The sequence below is a fragment of the Hemibagrus wyckioides genome, linkage group LG13, assembly GCF_019097595.1.
Source record: "Hemibagrus wyckioides isolate EC202008001 linkage group LG13, SWU_Hwy_1.0, whole genome shotgun sequence".
Classification (NCBI taxonomy): Eukaryota; Metazoa; Chordata; class Actinopteri; order Siluriformes; family Bagridae; genus Hemibagrus; species Hemibagrus wyckioides.
The window spans coordinates 2,148,957-2,171,441 of NC_080722.1; the positions used below are offsets into that span (position 1 = coordinate 2,148,957).

Below are 22,485 nucleotides of genomic sequence, written 5' to 3' on the forward strand. Positions count from 1 at the left end.
AAAACATGGCACTAGTTTAAACCAGATGGTTACTAACGGTAATCGTATTTACTGCGTTTACTCTGAATAATGAATGTGAATAATTCATAATCATCTCCATCATGGAGTGCTGTAGTATCTGGAAGTCCTGTAATCACAGCATTACCGATGTTGGGTATTTAGTATTAAGCTCTTTTTATTTGTTGGGAAAACCCCCCAGACCCCTGTGTTGTTTGTGTGGAGTGTGTGAGGACACGGAGAACATGCCTGTGTGTGACCCGTGTAGTTATACACACCGTGTCTGGCTTCAGGCAAGTGACAAGCGAGTCAGACACACAGGCAGAAAGCATCTAGTCTTCCTTATCTGACTGGATCTGAATGAAGGGTGAACAAAAGCGGCGTGTTTTCTGAGCTGCGTCACGCTAGGCCAGGTGAGCGCCAGGTGAGAGCGACAGGAAACCTGCCGAGAGATTTACGACCAGAGGAAAGAGGTGAGGTCATTCCTTCGCTTTCTCTCTCCTTCGGTTTAGAGAGCGAGAGTAGCTGAGCCGAGCTCTCGTCCCTTTGTGCGTCTCCCGTCCGACAGCCTCGGGCTCCGGACCTGAAAAAAAGAACCAGAGGAACAAATAGCGACGCGTCCCTGAGGAGAAACGGAGAGAAGACGATCCAGGTTTGGCCCAGACGGCCGTCGAGTGAAGATGTCAGCGCTTAATGGAAACACTCGAGGGAGTGGTGCAAAAAAAAAGACACTTACAACTACTTGTAACTGCTACAGAGAGGCTTAGAGAGACGTTCCTGGAGAGACAGGACGCGTCTGTCCTCGTATCGTGTGACACACACTATTGTGAGGTGATGGTGTTCTCCAAGTGTCAGTACCAGGCCCCTTTTGTCCTTCGTTTAGTCTTCTATCCCGCCGTTCTTCTCAAATATGTTTCTGCTTCATTTTGGAAACAATAACTGCGGACTCGTCTGCGATACGGAACAGATACACTTCAATACATATCTTGCTCATTCGTGAATTCTTTTCATTTCCTTTCAATTTCAATAAGATTTTACACAGACTTGTTCCGAGACGTGTCGTGTGACGCCACAACACGTGATCAAGTTCAAAATCCGTCTTCCATTCACGTGTGAGCGTGAGTACAGCGTCAGAGAGAGTCTGAACTACATCACAAATCAGAAAAAAGCTCCACTAAATCCTGAAGCAACTAATTTAACCAGACAACACACACACACAATTAACCAGCATTAAGATCTCACACACACACACACACTCACACACACAAAAACACACACGCACACATATAAACACACACACACAAACACACACAAAAACACACACACAAATACACACAAAACACATACAAACACACACAGACACATGTTCAAGTAAACACACACACACATACATCATTTACTCCTAACAGTCTCGTCACTCAGTGACATCACAGCTCTTCTGAGTTCTGCGCTCTGATTGGTCAGAAGCTGTTGATTAGTGTTCTGTACCAGCAGCTCTGACAGTAGCTTATTCTTTAACTAGAATGAATAAGTGATCGTTTCTCTAGCAACAGCTCATTGTTTGTAGCTGCTTTAATGTCCTGCAGAACAGGGAGTTGCGGACGTTACGTGTTGATCAAATATTTCGTTAATATTACTTAATTCAGTAATAAATAAATAAATATGGATTTTCATTTCGTCACATCAGGGGTGTTTTATTCCTCGTAAATGTATAAATTCCTTATGCTTCACGTAATCTCTTAAGGTTTGTAGGTATTTTATAATAAAGTGATAAATTTGCGTAAACCCGTGTGTTAACGGAGAATCGGGATAATCTAGCAGCGAGCGCATGAAAACCGACACCGTGTCTCGCTTCAGGTCACGATTCTGCGGCTAAACTGGCACTGCTGGAGGTTTCGGCTGATATTTTAGTCGTATCTGTCTGGTTAAGAGAGAGAAATCCCTGGCAGCCGTGCGGATCAGACCACACAGCGTCGCTCGGCCGATTCCACGCCAGAGTTTCGTTTACAGACCACGACACGCCGCTTACATTTCTCTGGAAGAATCCCGGCGGTCCTGTGGCTAACCGACGCGCGGCGGTGTTTAGAGCTCGCTCTGGAAATCCCCGTGTTGTTGTTGTCGTGTGGTTTCAGCAAGCAGGAGTCCTGAAGCGGGAGTCGCTCTTCCACACAGCACCCGTCTCCACCACCACCAGCAGGGCGCAGACGTTATTAGCACGTCTCACGTTGCAGCGTCTTGGCATCAGAACACTTGTCATAGATCACGTAAAGGTTCAAACGCAGTTCTCGCTCAAATGCCTGGCGTACTTTGTGAAGACTTACTCGCCCTATCGAGTGTAAGTGATCATTCCGCACTGATTCAGGACTTGGCAGGAGGCTCGGCTGTCTGCGTTCGGGTTACACGCGCTCAGAACCAGCGACAGGAGCATCCCTTTGAAAATTTATAGACACGTCTGTGGGGGAAAAAAAGAGAAGAGAAGAAGAAAAGAAAGAGCTCCTGGAATGAAGGCTGAGGCAGAAGACCGTTCTGAAATATTCAGTTGCGAGTTTCTGCATCTGAAAACTAGAACGATCGAAACTTATCAGATACTTTCTTCAAGTATTTCTCCAAGACTCTTCTTCCTCCTTTAAGTGCTGAACTCGTCACTCCAGATTTGGCCCTAATATTTCAAATATTCAGATTTCATTTGGATTTAATTTGGTTTCCACTAAAAACGCATTAGTATATACTTTATAATATAAATATAAATGAATAAACCTAAATATATTATAAATGTATAAATAAATAATAATAAAAAAAATCTAGACATATTATAAATATGTAAATGAATAAATAAATAAAAATAAATAAATAAATATAAAATATAAGTATAATTGTGGTTTAATGAATTAATAATAAATTAAATTACAAAATATTAGATATTAAATATTATTATATCTACTAATAATTACCAATACATGTATTACTAATTAAATACTGATTTATTAATTGTTATTTAATTAATTTAATTAAAAATACTTTTTATTAAATAAATGAATAATAAACATTGAATAGATTTGGGTGTGCTGGAATAAAATAAAATTTAAACAAATGTTTTGTTCATTTTAATAAATTGAAAACTGAATTAAAACTGTTTAATAATAAACAAATAAATACAGTGTGACTGATAAAAATAACGTTTTGATATATACATATACATTCAATTTAATAGAAAATTTTAGATCTTATAATTTATTTTCTATTTATTTATTTTGCATCATGTCTGTTTTATTTATTAAAAAATACATCTCACACACACACACACACACACACAATAAGAGATCTCTCGGCTGTGTGACTTCACTCTGCAAAATATGAAATCTTAGTTAATAAAAAAAAATATCTTGAGGTTAATGAGTTTTTTCCTGATTATATGATTAAATAAAAAAATAATAACATATTGAAGATGTTTCTAGGGATTTCTTTTATCTGGCACAAGCTTTAGATTTTCTTGTGCTTGTTTTTAAAAAATAAATCTTTGTAATAAATTTCCAGATTATCTGCTAGAAGAACAAAACTAGTTCAAACTTGAAATTAATAATAATAATAAAAAGAAAAATATCCAGCTTTATTTTTTAAATAATTGTCTATTTGTTTTGTTGTGCATCCTGTATCAGGAAACAGATGAATTCGTCCGTATTAAAGATACAGTATATTGCCAAAAGTATTTGCTCACCTGCCTTGACTCGCATATGAACTTAAGTGACATCCCATTCCTAATCCATAGGGTTCAATATGACGTCGGTCCACCCTTTGCAGCTATAACAGCTTCAACTCTTCTGGGAAGGCTGTCCACAAGGTTTAGGAGTGTGTTTATGGGAATTTTTGACCATTCTTCCAGAAGCGCATTTGTGAGGTCACACACTGATGTTGGACAAGAAGACCTGGCTCTCAGTCTCCGCTCTAATTCATCCCAAAGGTGTTCTATCGGGTTGAGGTCAGGACTCTGTGCAGGCCAGTCAAGTTCATCCACACCAGACTCTGTCATCCATGTCTTTATGGACCTTGCTTTGGTCACTGGTGCACAGTCATGTTGGAAGAGGAAGGGGCCAGCTCCAAACTGTTCCCACAAAGTTGGGAGCATGGAATTGTCCAAAATGTCTTGGTATGCTGAAGCATTCAGAGTTCCTTTCACTGGAACTAAGGGGCCAAGCCCAGCTCCTGAAAAACAACCCCACACCATAATCCCCCCTCCACCAAACTTTACACTTGGCACAATGCAGTCAGATAAGTACCGTTCTCCTGGCAACCGCCAAACCCAGACTCGTCCATCAGATTGCCAGATGGAGAAGCGCGATTCGTCACTCCAGAGAACGCGTCTCCACTTCTCTAGAGTCCAGTGGCGGCGTGCTTTACACCACTGCATCCGACGCTTTGCATTGCACTTGGTGATGTATGGCTTGGATGCAGCTGCTTGGCCATGGAAACCCATTCCATGAAGCTCTCTGCGCACTGTTCTTGAGCTCATCTGAAGGCCACATGAAGTTTGGAGGTCTGTATTGACTCTGCAGAAAGTTGGCGACCTCTTCGCACTATGCGCCTCAGCATCCGCTGACCCCGCTCCGTCAGTTTACGTGGCCTACCACTTCGTGGCTGAGTTGCTGTCGTTCCCAAACACTTCCACGTTCTTATAATACAGCTGACAGTTGACTGTGGAATATTTAGGAGCGAGGAAATTTCACGACTGGATTTGTTGCACAGGTGGCATCCTATCACAGTTCCACGCTGGAATTCACTGAGCTCCTGAGAGCGACCCATTCTTTCACAAATGTTTGTAAAAACAGTCTGCATGCCTAGGTGCTTGATTTTATACACCTGTGGCCATGGAAGTGATTGGAACACCTGATTCTGATTATTTGGATGGGTGAGCGAATACTTTTGGCAATATAGTGTATTTCCACTTGGTCAGATGTTGGGTTTTTCACGGTGCAGGTGGATTTATTTCCTGTAATAAATACTCAGAGTTACAGAGAACAGCGTCAGTGAGATGATTCTCCAGCAGTGAGGCGTGAGAGAGCCAAGCTTTATCTCAACAACAACAACAACAACAAGATCCTTCACAAAACAACCGATAATCCAACCTCAGACTCGGAAAGCAAACCGGCTCCTGAACCTTAGATCATCGAGAAACGATTCCTGAAATACGATCACCGTAATATCTGAAATAAAAAATAAATATCAGTGTGCAGAAAGATAGAAATGAGCCAAGATGCTTAAATAAATATTTAAAAAATTATCTAAAATAAATTAAATTGAAATTACTCAAAAATATTTTAAATAAATATAAAATTTAAATACAGACGAGTGAAAAGTCTGAATCAAGTGTGTGTAAGTTGTAGGAATGTGTATGAGTGTGTGTGTGTGTGTGTGTGTAGGGATTAGGGGTAAAGTGTACACTTCACCTCAGGGGGTGTCCTGATTGCATTGCGGTGTTAATTTGAGTTCAGGAGGAAGTGGCCCCAGGTGATGTGATTATCTGATCTCAGATCAGTGTGTGTGTGTGTGTGTGTAAGTGTGTGTGTGTGTGTGTGTGTGTGTGTGTGTGTGTGTAATTTAGTCAGAGATCACACCTGCTTGCTGAGGACACACACCTGAGACCAGACAGGAAACATGCAGAAATCTCTTTATTAATACACTGAACATCAAGAGGGTCACATAAGGAGCTTAAACTGTCTGTCTGTCTCTGGTTGTCCCTTTGTCTGTCTGCCTGCTTGTCTGTTTGTCTGCATTTCTGTCTGTCTGTCTCTGTGTCTGTATTTCTCACTGTCTGTCAACCTATCTGTCTGCCTGTCTGTCTGTCTGTCTGTCCATTTCTGTGATAGAGTGTGTGAGGGTGATGGAGATGTTGGTGTGATGGTGGATATGAGTGTGTGAGGGTGATAGAGATGTTGGTGTGATGGTGGATATGAGTGTGTGAGGGTGATGGAGATGTTGGTGTGATGGTGGATATGAGTGTGTGAGGGTGATAGAGATGTTGGTGTGATGGTGGATATGAGTGTGTGAGGGTGATGGAGATGTTGGTGTGATGGTGGATATGAGTGTGTGAGGGTGATGGAGATGGTGTGATGGTGGATATGAGTGTGTGAGGGTGATGGAGATGTTGGTGTGATGGTGGATATGAGTGTGTGAGGGTGATGGAGATGTTGGTGTGATGGTGGATATGAGTGTGTGAGGGTGATGGAGATGTTGGTGTGATGGTGGATATGAGTGTGTCAGGGTGATGGAGATGTTGGTGTGATGGTGGATATGAGTGTGTGAGGGTGATGGAGATGTTGGTGTGATGGTGGATATGAGTGTGTGAGGGTGATGGAGATGTTGGTGTGATGGTGGATATGAGTGTGTGAGGGTGATAGAGATGTTGGTGTGATGGTGGATATGAGTGTGTGAGGGTGATGGAGTTGTTGGTGTGATGGTGGATATGAGTGTGTGAGGGTGATGGAGATGGTGTGATGGTGGATATGAGTGTGTGAGGGTGATGGAGATGTTGGTGTGATGGTGGATATGAGTGTGTGAGGGTGATGGAGATGGTGTGATGGTGGATATGAGTGTGTGAGGGTGATGGAGATGTTGGTGTGATGGTGAGTATGAGTGTGTGATGGTGATGGAGATGTTGGTGTGATGGTGAGTATGAGTGTGTGATGGTGATGGAGATGTTGGTGATGGTGAGTATGAGTGTGTGAGGGTGATGGAGATGTTGGTATGATGTTGAATATGAGTGTATGAGGGTGATGGTGATGGAGATGTTGGTGTGATGGTGAGTATGAGTGTGTGATGGTGATGGAGATGTTGGTGTGATGGTGGATATGAGTGTGTGAGGATGATGGAGATGTTGGTGTGATGGTGGATATGAGTGTGTGAGGGTGATGGAGATGTTGGTGTGATGGTGAGTATGAGTGTGTGATGGTGATGGAGATGTTGGTGTGATGGTGAGTATGAGTGTGTGATGGTGATGGAGATGTTGGTGATGGTGAGTATGAGTGTGTGAGGGTGATGGAGATGTTGGTATGATGTTGAATATGAGTGTATGAGGGTGATGGTGATGGAGATGTTGGTGTGATGGTGAGTATGAGTGTGTGATGGTGATGGAGATGTTGGTATGATGTTGAATATGAGTGTATGAGGGTGATGGTGATGGAGATGTTGGTGTGATGTTGAGTATGAGTGTGTGATGGTGATGGAGATGTTGGTGTGATGTTGAGTATGAGTGTATGAGGGTGATGGTGATGGAGATGTTAGTGCAATGTTGAATATGAGTGTATGAGGGTGATGGTGATGGAGATGTTGGTGTGATGCTGAGTATGAAAGTTTGAGGGTGATGGAGATGGTGTGTTGATGAGTATAAGTGTGTGAGGGAGATGGAGATGGTGTGCTGATGAGTATGAGAGGGTGAGGGTGATGGAGATGGAGATGGTGTGTTGATGAGTATGAGAGGGTGATGGAGATGGAGATGGTCTGTTGATGAGTATGAGAGGGCGATGGAGATGGAGATGGTGTGTTGATGAGTATTAGAGGGTGATGGAGATGGTGTGTTGATGAGTATGAGAGGGTGATGGTGATGGAGATGGTGTGTTGATGAGTATGAGAGGGTGATGGTGATGGAGATGGTGTGTTGATGAGTATGAGAGGGTGATGGAGATGGAGATGGTGTGCTGATGAGTATGAGAGGGTGATGGAGATGGTGTGCTGATGAGTATGAGAGGGTGAGGGTGATGGAGATGGTGTGTTGATGAGTATGAGAGGGTGATGGAGATGGTGTGTTGATGAGTATGAGAGGGTGATGGAGATGGAGATGGTGTGTTGATGAGTATGAGAGGGTGATGGAGATGGTGTGTTGAGTATGAGAGGGTGATGGAGATGGTGTGTTGATGAGTATGAGAGGGTGATGGAGATGGAGATGGAGTGTTGATGAGTATGAGAGGGTGATGGAGATGGTGTGTTGATGAGTATGAGAGGGTGATGGAGATGGAGATGTTGGTGTGATGTTGAGTATGAGAGGGTGATGGAGATGGAGATGGTGTGTTGATGAGTATAAGTGTGTGAGGGTAATGGAAATGGAGATGGTGTGCTGATGAGTATGAGAGGGTGATGGAGATGGTGTGTTGATGAGTATGAGAGGGTGAGGGTGATGGAGATGGTGTGTTGATGAGTATGAGATGGAGATGGAGATGGTGTGTTGATGAGTATGAGAGGGTGATGGAGATGGAGATGGTGTGCTGATGAGTATGAGAGGGTGATGGAGATGGTGTGTTGATGAGTATGAGAGGGTGATGGTGATGGAGATGGTGTGTTGATGAGTATGAGAGGGTGATGGAGATGGAGATGGTCTGTTGATGAGTATGAGAGGGTGATGGAGATGGAGATGGTGTGTTGATGAGTATGAGAGGGTGAGGGAGATGGAGATGGTGTGTTGATGAGTATGAGTGGGTGAGGGTGATGGAGATGGTGTGTTGATGAGTATGAGAGGGTGATGGAGATGGAGATGGTCTGTTGATGAGTATGAGAGGGTGATGGAGATGGTGTGCTGATGAGTATGAGAGGGTGATGGAGATGGAGATGGTGTGTTGATGAGTATGAGAGGGTGATGGAGATGGTGTGTTGATGAGTATGAGAGGGTGATGGAGATGGTGTGTTGAGTATGAGAGGGTGATGGAGATGGAGATGGTGTGTTGATGAGTATGAGATGGAGATGGAGATGGTGTGTTGATGAGTATGAGAGGGTGATGGAGATGGAGATGGTCTGTTGATGAGTATGAGAGGGTGATGGAGATGGAGATGGTGTGTTGATGAGTATGAGAGGGTGATGGTGATGGAGATGGTGTGTTGATGAGTATGAGAGGGTGATGGAGATGGAGATGGTGTGTTGATGAGAATGAGAGGGTGATGGAGATGGAGATGGTCTGTTGATGAGTATGAGAGGGTGATGGAGATGGTGTGCTGATGAGTATGAGAGGGTGATGGAGATGGAGATGGTGTGTTGATGAGTATGAGAGGGTGATGGAGATGGAGTGTTGATGAGTATGAGATGGAGATGGAGATGGTGTGTTGATGAGTATGAGAGGGTGATGGAGATGGAGATGGTCTGTTGATGAGTATGAGAGGGTGATGGAGATGGTGTGCTGATGAGTATGAGAGGGTGATGGAGATGGAGATGGTGTGTTGATGAGTATGAGAGGGTGAGGGTGATGGAGATGGTGTGTTGATGAGTATGAGAGGGTGATGGTGATGGAGATGGTGTGTTGATGAGTATGAGAGGGTGATGGAGATGGTCTGTTGATGAGTATGAGAGGGTGATGGAGATGGTGTGCTGATGAGTATGAGAGGGTGATGGAGATGGAGATGGTGTGTTGATGAGTATGAGAGGGTGATGGAGATGGTGTGTTGATGAGTATGAGAGGGTGATGGAGATGGTGTGTTGATGAGTATGAGAGGGTGATGGTGATGGAGATGGTGTGTTGATGAGTATGAGAGGGTGATGGAGATGGTGTGTTGATGAGTATGAGAGGGTGATGGAGATGGTGTGTTGAGTATGAGAGGGTGATGGAGATGGAGATGGTGTGTTGATGAGTATGAGAGGGTGATGGAGATGGAGTGTTGATGAGTATGAGAGGGTGATGGAGATGGAGATGGAGTGTTGATGAGTATGAGAGGGTGATGGAGATGGAGATGGAGTGTTGATGAGTATGAGAGGGAGATGGAGATGGTGTGTTGATGAGTATGAGAGGGTGATGGAGATGGAGATGGTGTGTTGAGTATTAGAGGGTGATGGAGATGGAGATGGAGTGTTGATGAGTATGAGAGGGTGATGGAGATGGTGTGCTGATGAGTATGAGAGGGTGATGGAGATGGAGATGGTGTGTTGATGAGTATGAGAGGGTGATGGAGATGGTGTGTTGATGAGTATGAGAGGGTGATGGAGATGGTGTGTTGATGAGTATGAGAGGGTGATGGAGATGGAGATGGTGTGTTGATGAGTATGAGAGGGTGATGGAGATGGAGATGGTGTGTTGATGAGTATGAGAGGGTGATGGAGATGGAGATGGTGTGTTGATGAGTATGAGAGGGTGATGGAGATGGAGATGGTGTGTTGATGAGTATGAGAGGGTGATGGAGATGGAGATGGTGTGTTGATGAGTATGAGAGGGTGATGGAGATGGAGATGGAGTGTTGATGAGTATGAGAGGGTGATGGAGATGGAGATGGAGTGTTGATGAGTATGAGAGGGTGATGGAGATGGAGATGGTGTGTTGATGAGTATGAGAGGGTGATGGAGATGGAGATGGTGTGTTGATGAGTATGAGAGGGTGATGGTGATGGAGATGGTGTGTTGATGAGTATTAGAGGGTGATGGAGATGGAGATGGAGTGTTGATGAGTATGAGAGGGTGATGGAGATGGTGTGTTGATGAGTATGAGAGGGTGATGGAGATGGAGATGGTGTGTTGATGAGTATGAGAGGGTGATGGAGATGGAGATGGTGTGTTGATGAGTATGAGAGGGTGATGGTGATGGAGATGGTGTGTTGATGAGTATGAGAGGGTGATGGAGATGGAGATGGTGTGTTGATGAGTATGAGAGGGTGATGGAGATGGAGATGGTGTGTTGATGAGTATGAGAGGGTGATGGAGATGGAGATGGTGTGTTGATGAGTATGAGAGGGTGATGGAGATGGTGTGTTGATGAGTATGAGAGGGTGAGGGTGATGGAGATGGTGTGTTGAGTATGAGAGGGTGATGGAGATGGAGATGGTGTGTTGATGAGTATGAGAGGGTGATGGTGATGGAGATGGTGTGTTGATGAGTATGAGAGGGTGATGGAGATGGAGATGGTGTGTTGATGAGTATGAGAGGGTGATGGAGATGGAGTGTTGATGAGTATGAGAGGGTGATGGAGATGGAGATGGTGTGTTGATGAGTATGAGAGGGTGATGGAGATGGAGATGGTGTGTTGATGAGTATGAGAGGGTGATGGAGATGGAGTGTTGATGAGTATGAGAGGGTGATGGAGATGGAGATGGAGTGTTGATGAGTATGAGAGGGTGATGGAGATGGAGATGGTGTGTTGATGAGTATGAGAGGGTGATGGAGATGGAGATGGTGTGTTGATGAGTATGAGAGGGTGATGGAGATGGAGATGGTCTGTTGATGAGTATGAGAGGGTGATGGAGATGGAGATGGTCTGTTGATGAGTATGAGAGGGTGATGGAGATGGAGATGGTGTGTTGATGAGTATTAGAGGGTGATGGAGATGGAGATGGTGTGTTGATGAGTATGAGAGGGTGATGGAGATGGAGATGGTGTGTTGATGAGTATGAGAGGGTGATGGAGATGGAGATGGTGTGTTGATGAGTATGAGAGGGTGATGGAGATGGAGATGGTGTGTTGATGAGTATGAGAGGGTGATGGAGATGGAGATGGTGTGTTGATGAGTATGAGAGGGTGATGGAGATGGAGATGGTGTGTTGATGAGTATGAGAGGGTGATGGAGATGGAGATGGTGTGTTGATGAGTATGAGAGGGTGATGGAGATGGAGATGGTGTGTTGATGAGTATGAGAGGGTGATGGAGATGGAGATGGTGTGTTGATGAGTATTAGAGGGTGATGGAGATGTTGGTGTGATGTTGAGTATGAGAGGGTGATGGAGATGGTGTGTTGATGAGTATTAGAGGGTGATGGTGATGGAGATGGTGTGTTGATGAGTATGAGAGGGTGATGGAGATGGTGTGTTGATGAGTATGAGAGGGTGATGGTGATGGAGATGGTGTGTTGATGAGTATGAGAGGGTGATGGAGATGGAGATGGTGTGTTGATGAGTATTAGAGGGTGATGGTGATGGAGATGGTGTGTTGATGAGTATTAGAGGGTGATGGTGATGGAGATGGTGTGTTGATGAGTATGAGAGGGTGATGGAGATGGAGATGGTCTGTTGATGAGTATGAGAGGGCGATGGAGATGGAGATGGTGTGTTGATGAGTATTAGAGGGTGATGGTGATGGAGATGGTGTGTTGATGAGTATTAGAGGGTGATGGAGATGGTGTGTTGATGAGTATTAGAGGGTGATGGTGATGGAGATGGTGTGTTGATGAGTATGAGAGGGTGATGGAGATGGAGATGGTCTGTTGATGAGTATGAGAGGGCGATGGAGATGGAGATGGTGTGTTGATGAGTATTAGAGGGTGATGGTGATGGAGATGGTGTGTTGATGAGTATTAGAGGGTGATGGAGATGGTGTGTTGATGAGTATTAGAGGGTGATGGAGATGGAGATGGTGTGTTGATGAGTATGAGAGGGTGATGGAGATGGAGATGGTGTGTTGATGAGTATTAGAGGGTGATGGAGATGGAGATGGTGTGTTGATGAGTATGAGAGGGTGATGGTGATGGAGATGGTGTGTTGATGAGTATGAGAGGGTGATGGAGATGGAGATGGTGTGTTGATGAGTATGAGAGGGTGATGGAGATGGAGATGGTGTGTTGAGTATTAGAGGGTGATGGAGATGGAGATGGTGTGTTGATGAGTATGAGAGGGTGATGGTGATGGAGATGGTGTGTTGATGAGTATTAGAGGGTGATGGAGATGGAGATGGAGTGTTGATGAGTATTAGAGGGTGATGGTGATGGAGATGGTGTGTTGATGAGTATGAGAGGGTGATGGAGATGGAGATGGTGTGTTGATGAGTATTAGAGGGTGATGGAGATGGAGATGGTGTGTTGATGAGTATTAGAGGGTGATGGTGATGGAGATGGTGTGTTGATGAGTATTAGAGGGTGATGGAGATGGAGATGGTGTGTTGATGAGTATGAGATGGTGATGGAGATGTTGGTGTGATGTTGAGTATGAACTTGTCCTCTGGATGCTAAATTGCTAGAAAGCAGAAGTGATAAATCTCTGACTGTCTTTGAACTCAGAGAGCTGTCATGTTTCATCACTCCGACTGGGTGCTGATGATTTCCCGAGGTTTGAGGTTGATTGTAGACAAATAGCTGTTGTGTCAGTGCCACGTCTCTCCCCACCCCCCCACCCCCTTCCAGACGTCTGCCGTCTAAGAGCTACGCTCAAGGTGCTATTGTTTCAGCATGCCTGAATTAATGAAGCTGTGTTTCATTCCAGCGACTCAGGTGTCAGTGTAAGGTGAGCTCCAGAAGAATTCCAGCTGTGATGGAGATGGTGTGTTGATGAGTATGAGAGGGTGATGGTGATGGAGATGGTGTGTTGATGAGTATTAGAGGGTGATGGAGATGGAGATGGTGTGTTGATGAGTATTAGAGGGTGATGGAGATGGAGATGGTGTGTTGATGAGTATTAGAGGGTGATGGTGATGGAGATGGTGTGTTGATGAGTATTAGAGGGTGATGGAGATGGAGATGGTGTGTTGATGAGTATGAGAGGGTGATGGAGATGGAGATGGTGTGTTGATGAGTATGAGAGGGTGATGGAGATGGAGATGGAGTGTTGATGAGTATTAGAGGGTGATGGAGATGGAGATGGTGTGTTGATGAGTATGAGAGGGTGATGGAGATGGAGATGGTGTGTTGATGAGTATGAGAGGGTGATGGAGATGGAGATGGAGTGTTGATGAGTATGAGAGGGTGATGGAGATGGAGATGGTGTGTTGATGAGTATGAGAGGGTGATGGAGATGGAGATGGTGTGTTGATGAGTATTAGAGGGTGATGGTGATGGAGATGGTGTGTTGATGAGTATGAGAGGGTGATGGAGATGGAGATGGTGTGTTGATGAGTATTAGAGGGTGATGGAGATGGAGATGGTGTGTTGATGAGTATGAGAGGGTGATGGAGATGGAGATGGTGTGTTGATGAGTATTAGAGGGTGATGGAGATGGAGATGGTGTGTTGATGAGTATGAGAGGGTGATGGAGATGTTGGTGTGATGTTGAGTATGAACTTGTCCTCTGGATGCTAAACTGCTAGAAAGCAGAAGTGATAAATCTCTGACTGTCTTTGAACTCAGAGAGCTGTCATGTTTCATCACTCCGACTGGGTGCTGATGATTTCCCGAGGTTTGAGGTTGATTGTAGACAAATAGCTGTTGTGTCAGTGCCACGTCTCTCCCCACCCCCCCACCCCCTTCCAGACGTCTGCCGTCTAAGAGCTACGCTCAAGGTGCTATTGTTTCAGCATGCCTGAATTAATGAAGCTGTGTTTCATTCCAGCGACTCAGGTGTCAGTGTAAGGTGAGCTCCAGAAGAATTCCAGCTGGAAACCACAACTGTGTTCGAGTCTCGATGTTCTGTCATTGAGGAATATTAAAGGTGTAGTGTAGAGTGCAGCAAGGTGTTTACAATAGTACATAATCTGTAATAAACCCTTTATAACACTCATGCTGTGTTATCCTTTTTAATACTCATGCAATACTCAGTCATAATTATTCCAGGCTACAGCTACGTTTTGTTTTTTTTTAAACAGTATGTCTTTATCTTGTCTGTGTTTCAGTTAGCAATTTAATCTCAATTGATGGCACAGAGCCACTGAGGCCACGCCTCACTCCCTGAGGCTCACTGACAAAGAAGCCACGCCTCCTTCACTGAGACTCATAGACATAGAAGCCACACCTCTGTTCTTGAGACTCACTCCTTCACTGAGGCTGACAGACACACCTCCTTCACTGTGACAGTCACAGAGGCCACAACTCCTTCACAGAGACTGACAGACATGGAAGCCACGCCTCCTTCAGTGAGACAGACATACACAGAGACCACATCTCCTTTACTGTCACAGTCACAGATGCTACGCTTCCTTCATTATGAGTAACACACCGAGGCCACCCCTCCTTCATTGTGACAGACACAGAGGCCATGTCTCCTTCATTGTGACAGTCACAGAGGCCACACCTCCTTCATTAAGACAGACAGACACAAAGGCCACACCTCTTTCACTGTGACAGTCACAGAGGTCATACCTTCAGTGAGATGGACAGACACAGAGGTCACACTTCCTTCACTGTGACAGTCACAGAGGCCATGCCTCCAGTGAGACTGACCAGCACAGAGGCCACACCCCGTTCACTGAGGCTCACAGACACAGAGGCCACGCCTCCTTCAGTGAGACTGACCGACACAGAGAACACACCTCCTTCACTGTGACAGTCACAAAGGCCCCACCTCCTTCAATAAGATTGACAGACACAGAGGCTACATTTCCTTCATTCTGACACTCACAGAGGCCCCACCTCCTTCAATAAGATTGACAGACACAGAGGCCACACCTCCTTCACTGTGACACTCACAGAGGCCATGACTCCTTCAGTGAGACTGACCAGCACATGGGCCACACCCTGTTCACTGAGGCTGACAGACACAGAGGCCACGCCTCCTTCATTATGACTGATAGACAGAGGCCACACCTCCTTCACTGTGACAGTCCTATCCACGTCTTCTTCAGTGAGACTGACCAACACAGAGGCCACACTTTTTTCACTGAGACAGACAGATGCAGAGGCCACACCCCCTTCACTAAGACTGACAGACACTGAAAGACCCAGTCACCTTTGCTGAGACTGACAGAGGCCATGCCTCCATCAGTGAGACTGACATACAGAGGCCATGCCTCCTTCACTAAGACTGACAGATACCGAGGCCACACCCCCTTCACAGAGAAAACAAGCATTTTTCAGTAAAAACCTAAATCACAGGATATTATAAAGTCCTGTAACACACACACACACACACATGCTTTTTTGCTGTTTAAATGACATTTTCTGTTACAAAAAAAGAGACTAAAACACATTTTTACAGAAATGGAGATGAACATTTCAATTCCATCTCTCCTCTTTTCTGGTAGTTTATCTACCTTTTGATGTGTCGCTCATAAAAGCCTGAGCGCGCGTCTGCAATAAGCTCCACTCGCTGAACCTCGACCTGCGGCCATTAGCCAAACACCCTCGGCATCACACGCCGCTCTCACACAAACCATAATTGAAAAAAATTGTCCATGTTTATAACAAAAAAACATCTCACCCAGCCTGTGTGTTTGTGTGTGTGCGTATGTGTGTTGTGAAGGTGGACACGGTTGTACACTTTAATCTCGTGTATAAGGCGCGTCAAACAGCAGAAGTGCTGCAGATTTTTCCTTTGAAATGGAACAGAGTTCAATTATCCGGCCACGCAAATCTCATTAAGGAGGCTATTGTCCAGCCGGAGAACCTTGTGTGTGTGTGTGTGTGTGTGTGTGTCATGCTGAGTACACACTTCGTTAAGCTGGATGGAGAGAGATCCGAGTCCAATCTTGGCTTGTTCAAAGATGCACTGCTTTTCTCTTTGATGCTGAAGTGTGTCCTGCTGCTCCACTGAATCACCGAGGCTCTGAGTCACGCAGCGGGACGCTAATACACACACTGACGCAAATCGCAGCTTATTCACGTCTTATTACGTTTAATCACCGACTTCAGAGTGATTCATTTAACTTCCTTCCTGAGCGCATTAACCAACAATAACCAAGTGTTAATGTAGAGTTCTCGGTTCTGAAGGTGTTGATTATAATAACCGCGCGGCTCGGAACGCGGGTTTAAATTAAAGCTCTCATTCTAATACCTTATCATTTCTATAGCAACTGCTCGTTCGCTGGGACGTGTACGGTGTCACGTGAATGTAGTTTACCGTAAGGAAGTGTTTATTTATCATAAATGGAAGGAGTCTCCGGTGTCGGCACAGGAGGTTCGGGATGGTGGAAAGTTTGTCGTCATGACGATGTCCAGGTGGCTTCTAACCCTAATCGAATCTGAATCGATCCTCCTGGTCAGCCGGTGAGCAACAGCTTGGCCCACAAAGGTCAAACGTGAAGGTCAGGGATGTCTGGAGAGAGCTAGACAGATATGACAAGGTCTCAGTCAGGGTCGTGACCTCCGTGACCCCTAGAGGTCACAAAAACCTGTCCTTTATCTGTACACCTAATGTGTTTTTTTCTCTTATTATCTGTCAAGTGAAATTTTCTGATATAATCCTGATTTTTTTATCTGAATTTGCTGGGCTGAAAAAATGAGACGTGAAAGCTGAAGGTTATGGAGCTTCAAAAAGAAATAAAAGTATTAAATCGATCAGAATCTGAATTAGAAACATAACTCTTCACCGTAATCTGAAAGGAATGTGAATTAATTGCGATTTTAAATCTGGACCTGAATTATATGTTCTAAATTTGAGTCTGAATTAAAGTTTGGAACTGTAATAGAATCGGACTCCATCAAAAAAGTTCATTAAACTTGAATTGAATTAAAAATCAGAGATATAATCTGAACTGGAATCAGAGCGAGAATCTGAATTCAAATCTGAATGTGAATCTGAATCTAAATTGGAATCTAATTTAGAATTAGGATCAAAATCAGAATCAAACAGAGTCCAAATCTGAATCAAAATCAGAATCTGAATTAGAATTTTAATTCGGACCAGAAAAAGGATTTTAATCTAGAGCAGAATTAGTCAGAATTTGCACAGTACTTTAAATCTGAATCTAAATTTAAATAAGAATCTGAATGATCTTGATTAGAAGTAAAATCAGAGTGTTAGTCTGTACTGGAATCAGAATGTGAATCCAAATTCAAATCTGAATGTGAATCTGAATTAGAATATGAATTTAAATCTGAAATTGAAATCTAATTTTGAATTAGGATCAAAATCAGAATCAGACATGGAGTCTAAATCGGACTCGAAATCAGAATCTGAATTAGAATTTTAATCAGAAACAGGATTGTAATCTGAAGCAGAGTTACAGTCAGAAATTACATTGTATTTTAAATAAGAATCTGAATCAAAATCTGAATTAGAATTTGAATCTGAATTGGAATTTGAATCTGAATTGGAATATGAATCTGAATTTGAATATAAATCAGATTATTTTGAGTAGATGTTAGTGTGCTGATGTTAGCGTGCTGAAGTTAGCATGCTGAGTGTGATTATTTCTGCTTGTTGTAGGTGACGGTGAGGATGTACAAGCGTGGAGCTCACAGCTGGTTGGGAAAACCTCTGAGCGGGACGACCACCATCCCGTCCAACACACACATCATGTTCCGCATCAGCGGCGATGACGAAGACGCCAAGATCCCGGCTAACAACATCAACTCCATCACACTTAGCATCTAAAGGGAGAGGGAGAGCCTTAAGCCTGACTCAACACCACCGTAACCCTGACTAAACACTGCCTTAATTCTGACATTACACTGCCTTAAGCCTGACTCAACACCACCTTAAGCCTGACTAAACACTGCCTTAACTCTGACATTACACTGCCTTAAGCCTGACTCAACACCACCTTAAGCCTGACTAAACACTGCCTTAACTCTGACACTACACTGCCTTAAGCCTGACTCAACACCACCTTAAGCCTGACTAAACACTGCCTTAACTCTGACACTACACTGCCTTAACACTTTCTTAACCCTGATTTAACACCACCTTAACCCTGTCGTAACACTGCCTTAAGACTGCCTTAACCCTGACTTAATCCTTCTATAACATGCAATATATACATTGCCTTACCTTACCAGACTAAACCCAGTGATCAATCATTTTGTTTCCATCCAGTAAACTGAATAATCCCTTTCTCCCACAATCAGCCTTCTTCAGAAGAACAGTCTTTGTGTTAAAGTATTGGCACCCTCCTGCCATCTTTCTTGTGTCTCATGTTCAGTAGTTTCTGACGTAAACACACTTTAAAGGTGAAAATGTTAAATCTTAACTTTATTATCCCTGTGTTGATGATGATGATGAAGACAGTTCTTCTGTAGCATCATGCTAAAGAACCGTAAACTCATAGGCTTTATTTATTCTTGTTTACCCCACAGTGCGTACGAAACCTGTCTAAATCTCAGTTTTTTTGTCTTTTCGAGGCGGGTTTTGGAGAGCGGCGGCGTTTTCGGCTCGTTTAACAGATACCCGGTTTGTGACGGCTGTAATTGCTCACTCAACAAAACAGCGGCTGCTCATCTTGACACGTTTTTCAACACCGAATCCATTTGTGACCTCGGCATTGTTAAAGCTCTCCGAGAGCAGCGGCTGGAGCACAAGCTACGTAAACTGCGCTAAACTCCACTCGTGACACAAACCGCACTCCTTCACCCAGGCACAATGGGAATCGCTGGCGTTTTATGGAAATGGCGAAGGTTTGGCTAATTATCGCGGCTCATTTTCTCTTGTTTTGGATGACGAGACTAGTGTCAGCCCATGCTTTGAAGCGGCAAATTAATTAGTGATTGTGTCGCTGAACTCTTTCAAGGAGCGAGCGCTAATGCTAATTTGATGCAGGTGTGGAACTAGGGGCTGATTGATGCCGAGCGAACAGTGTTGAGCTGTAGAAGGCTCTAGAAGGCTTTTTTCTATAAAGTTTACAGTTAGTAAACTTTCTTTCTTTCTTTCTTTCTTTTTTGTTCAATTCCTTCGTTTATCCCTATGATTGTTCCATTCTACAGCATTGATTCTTCACACTGTTTAGCATCCGTGCTATGCTATGCTAGCTTTCATCACCAGGTTAGTACAGACGGAGATTGGCTGAAGAGAAATTGGTGTCAGTGCTAATGACTAACATGCGCCATTGTTCTGGTGTGTTATGTTAGCATGACATGACGTATTGTTTATTTTTAGAAAAATGGTTTGTTTTTCTTTTCTCATGTTTTTTTTCTTGTGCCTCATTTGCTAGACTGTGCCCTTATTTAAGCGTTATTGCTAACATCTAGTGGTCTCATTTTGTGCAACTTAGTTTCCTGTCAGCACTAACAGCTATGTAATGCTAGCTAGCTTATTTTTCCAGAGAAATAATCGACATTATTTGTCGACTCATTCAGATGATTTTTTCACTCAGTGCATTGTCCTTCTTTCTTACCACCAGCGCTAACAGCTAGCAGTCCCATTTAGCGTCTCTGGTATTGGCTTTAATGGAGTTGTTATAGATGTAGCGCGAGTGCCTTAAGCTAACACACAGATTCGGATCTTTGTGAATGGCGGCTCTCGAGGCTCAAACCGCATTATGTTGCACTCAAGTTTCACAAATGGCAGTTTATGAATTTACCCTGGAGGGCATTTCGTGTGCGTGTGAGCTCTGAGGTTCGAGGTGGAGCGGCCATGTTATCGGTGAAAAGCATCGCATAGCCACGAGCCCACGGAAGCCTGACGCTTTCTTTAGCGAGGTATGAGTGCAGGAGAAGCGCTAACGTTTTCATCTTTAATGTATAGAACACAATACCTCAACTAATTCAACATTATTTTCACTTTAATAGGAACATGAGCTATGGTGGAAACATGGTGAGAGTTTTATAATCTCATCTTCTATAGCTTATTATATATGAATTTTATAGATATATAATAATCTGAAAATCATTAGCATTTAAAAATTATATATATATATAATGTATATATGTTTCAATTAGAAAGTGTGTTTACTCCAAAAAAGATGTAAAAGTCTGACTCCATGAACCCCGCTTAGTGTATTCAAGAACAGTCCATAATGAAGAGCCAATCAGATTTGAGAATTCGAGAACAGTTGATAATGAAGAGCCAATCAGATTTGAGAATTCGAGAACAGTCCATAATAAAGAGCCAATCAGATTTGAGAATTCTAGAACAGTCCATAATGAAGAGCCAATCAGATTTGAGAATTCTAGAACAGTCCATAATGAAGAGCCAATCAGATTTGAGAATTCTAGAACAGTCCATAATGAAGAGCCAATCAGATTTGAGAATTTGAGAATAGTCCATAATGATCAGATTTGAGAACAGTGCAGTTTATAAAACTAGCAAACTTTTATATTCATGTTGTGTTATTATGTTTAAAGCATAATAAAATCAACCCAACATTTCCATACGAGGCGTTTCAGGTGCTCAGGAGTTATGATGTCATCACATTTTCCGGGTCATATTTCTGTATACTTGTGTTATTAAACCAGATTCTTATTTGTATTCGAACAGTATTTAAATATCGAATCTTGTTGCATTATGGATTTCAACCAATAAGCAGCAAATACAGCCGCTAGCCCCGCCCACCAAGATCCACTGTTCTCCTGTGGTGCTGAATAAAAGTGATGAAAAAATCTTTTCTAATTAGTGAAGAAATTTGAAAAATATCATGAGATATGTGTATTGTGACTAGAATTTGTGTTTATTATTATTATTATTTTTATACCTGATGAAGTGGACTTTCGGGCCTCAGTGTGGTTTTTCATTATTTAAAGAGATCATGTGGATATGATATTTTTCACAATATATTGGTACTATGCATGACGATGAGATTTTCAGGGAAAACACTGGACGTAAAAATGACCTAGCTTTAAACGATGTGAGTTTACACAGCTTTCAAATCTCAACAGAGTTAAAACCTCAAAGAACTGTGTTCTCTATTTAAACTGAATTATTCACCACTTTACTGTTTACTCCTGCGCTAAACCTGCGTGATTTACTGTTTACTGTATTTTTACACTAAATATTACTGAAGTTTATTTAATGCTTATTTGTGTGACTTTTTAATAAATGACAACAAAATGGCAGCATGCTGTTAGGAAATGTGTGTGTGGAAATAAAATGTCTAAAAAAATAATAATAATAAAGATTGTTCTGGAAAAGAGTCTGCATTAAAACATTGTGCACATTTACAGGATGTTTGCATTTGCTTAAAAATAGGTGAAGTGACCCTATTTATAATTCACACTCTCAGGGTTTATAATGATTTATAATCCCACTCTCTGGTGTTTATAATGATTTATAATCCCACCTGTGTTTATAATGATTTATAATCCCACTCTTAGTGTTTATAATGATTTATAATCCCACTCTCAGGGTTTATAATGGTTTATAATCCCACTCTTAGTGTTTATAATGATTTATAATCCCACTCTCAATGTTTATAATGATTTATAATCCCACTCTCTGGTGTTTATAATGATTTATAATCCCACCTGTGTTTATAATGATTTATAATCCCACTCTCTGTGTTTATAATGATTTATAATCCCACTCTCTGGTGTTTATAATGATTTATAATCCCACTCTCTGGTGTTTATAATGATTTATAATCCCACTCTCAGTGTTTATAATGATTTATAATCCCACTCTCGGTGTTTATAATGATTTATAATCCCACTCTCTGGTGTTTATAATGATTTATAATCCCACCTGTGTTTATAATGATTTATAATCCCACTCTTAGTGTTTATAATGACTTATAATCCCACTCTCAGTGTTTATGATTTATAACCCGACTCTCTGTGTTTATAATGATTTATAATCCCACTCTCTGGTGTTTATAATGATTTATAATCCCACTCTCTGGTGTTTATAATGATTTATAATCCCACCTGTGTTTATAATGATTTATAATCCCACTCTTAGTGTTTATAATGATTTATAATCCCACTCTCAATGTTTATAATGATTTATAATCCCACTCTCTGGTGTTTATAATGATTTATAATCCCACTCTCAGTGTTTATGATTTATAACCCCACTCTGTGTTTATAA

General features: G+C 42.7%; 1 protein-coding gene across 1 annotated transcript in view; it reads left to right on the plus strand.

The window, feature by feature from the left end:
• The window catches only part of si:zfos-911d5.4 (uncharacterized), a 44,639-nt gene extending 23,057 nt beyond the window's left edge, over positions 1-21,582 (plus strand). The window contains exon 7 of the mRNA XM_058407338.1: positions 17,956-21,582. Within this exon, the coding sequence (XP_058263321.1) occupies positions 17,956-18,123 (168 nt within the window). The 3' untranslated portion in view covers positions 18,124-21,582. The remainder of the gene's footprint in view (positions 1-17,955) is intronic.
• The last annotated feature ends 903 nt before the right edge of the window (positions 21,583-22,485 follow it).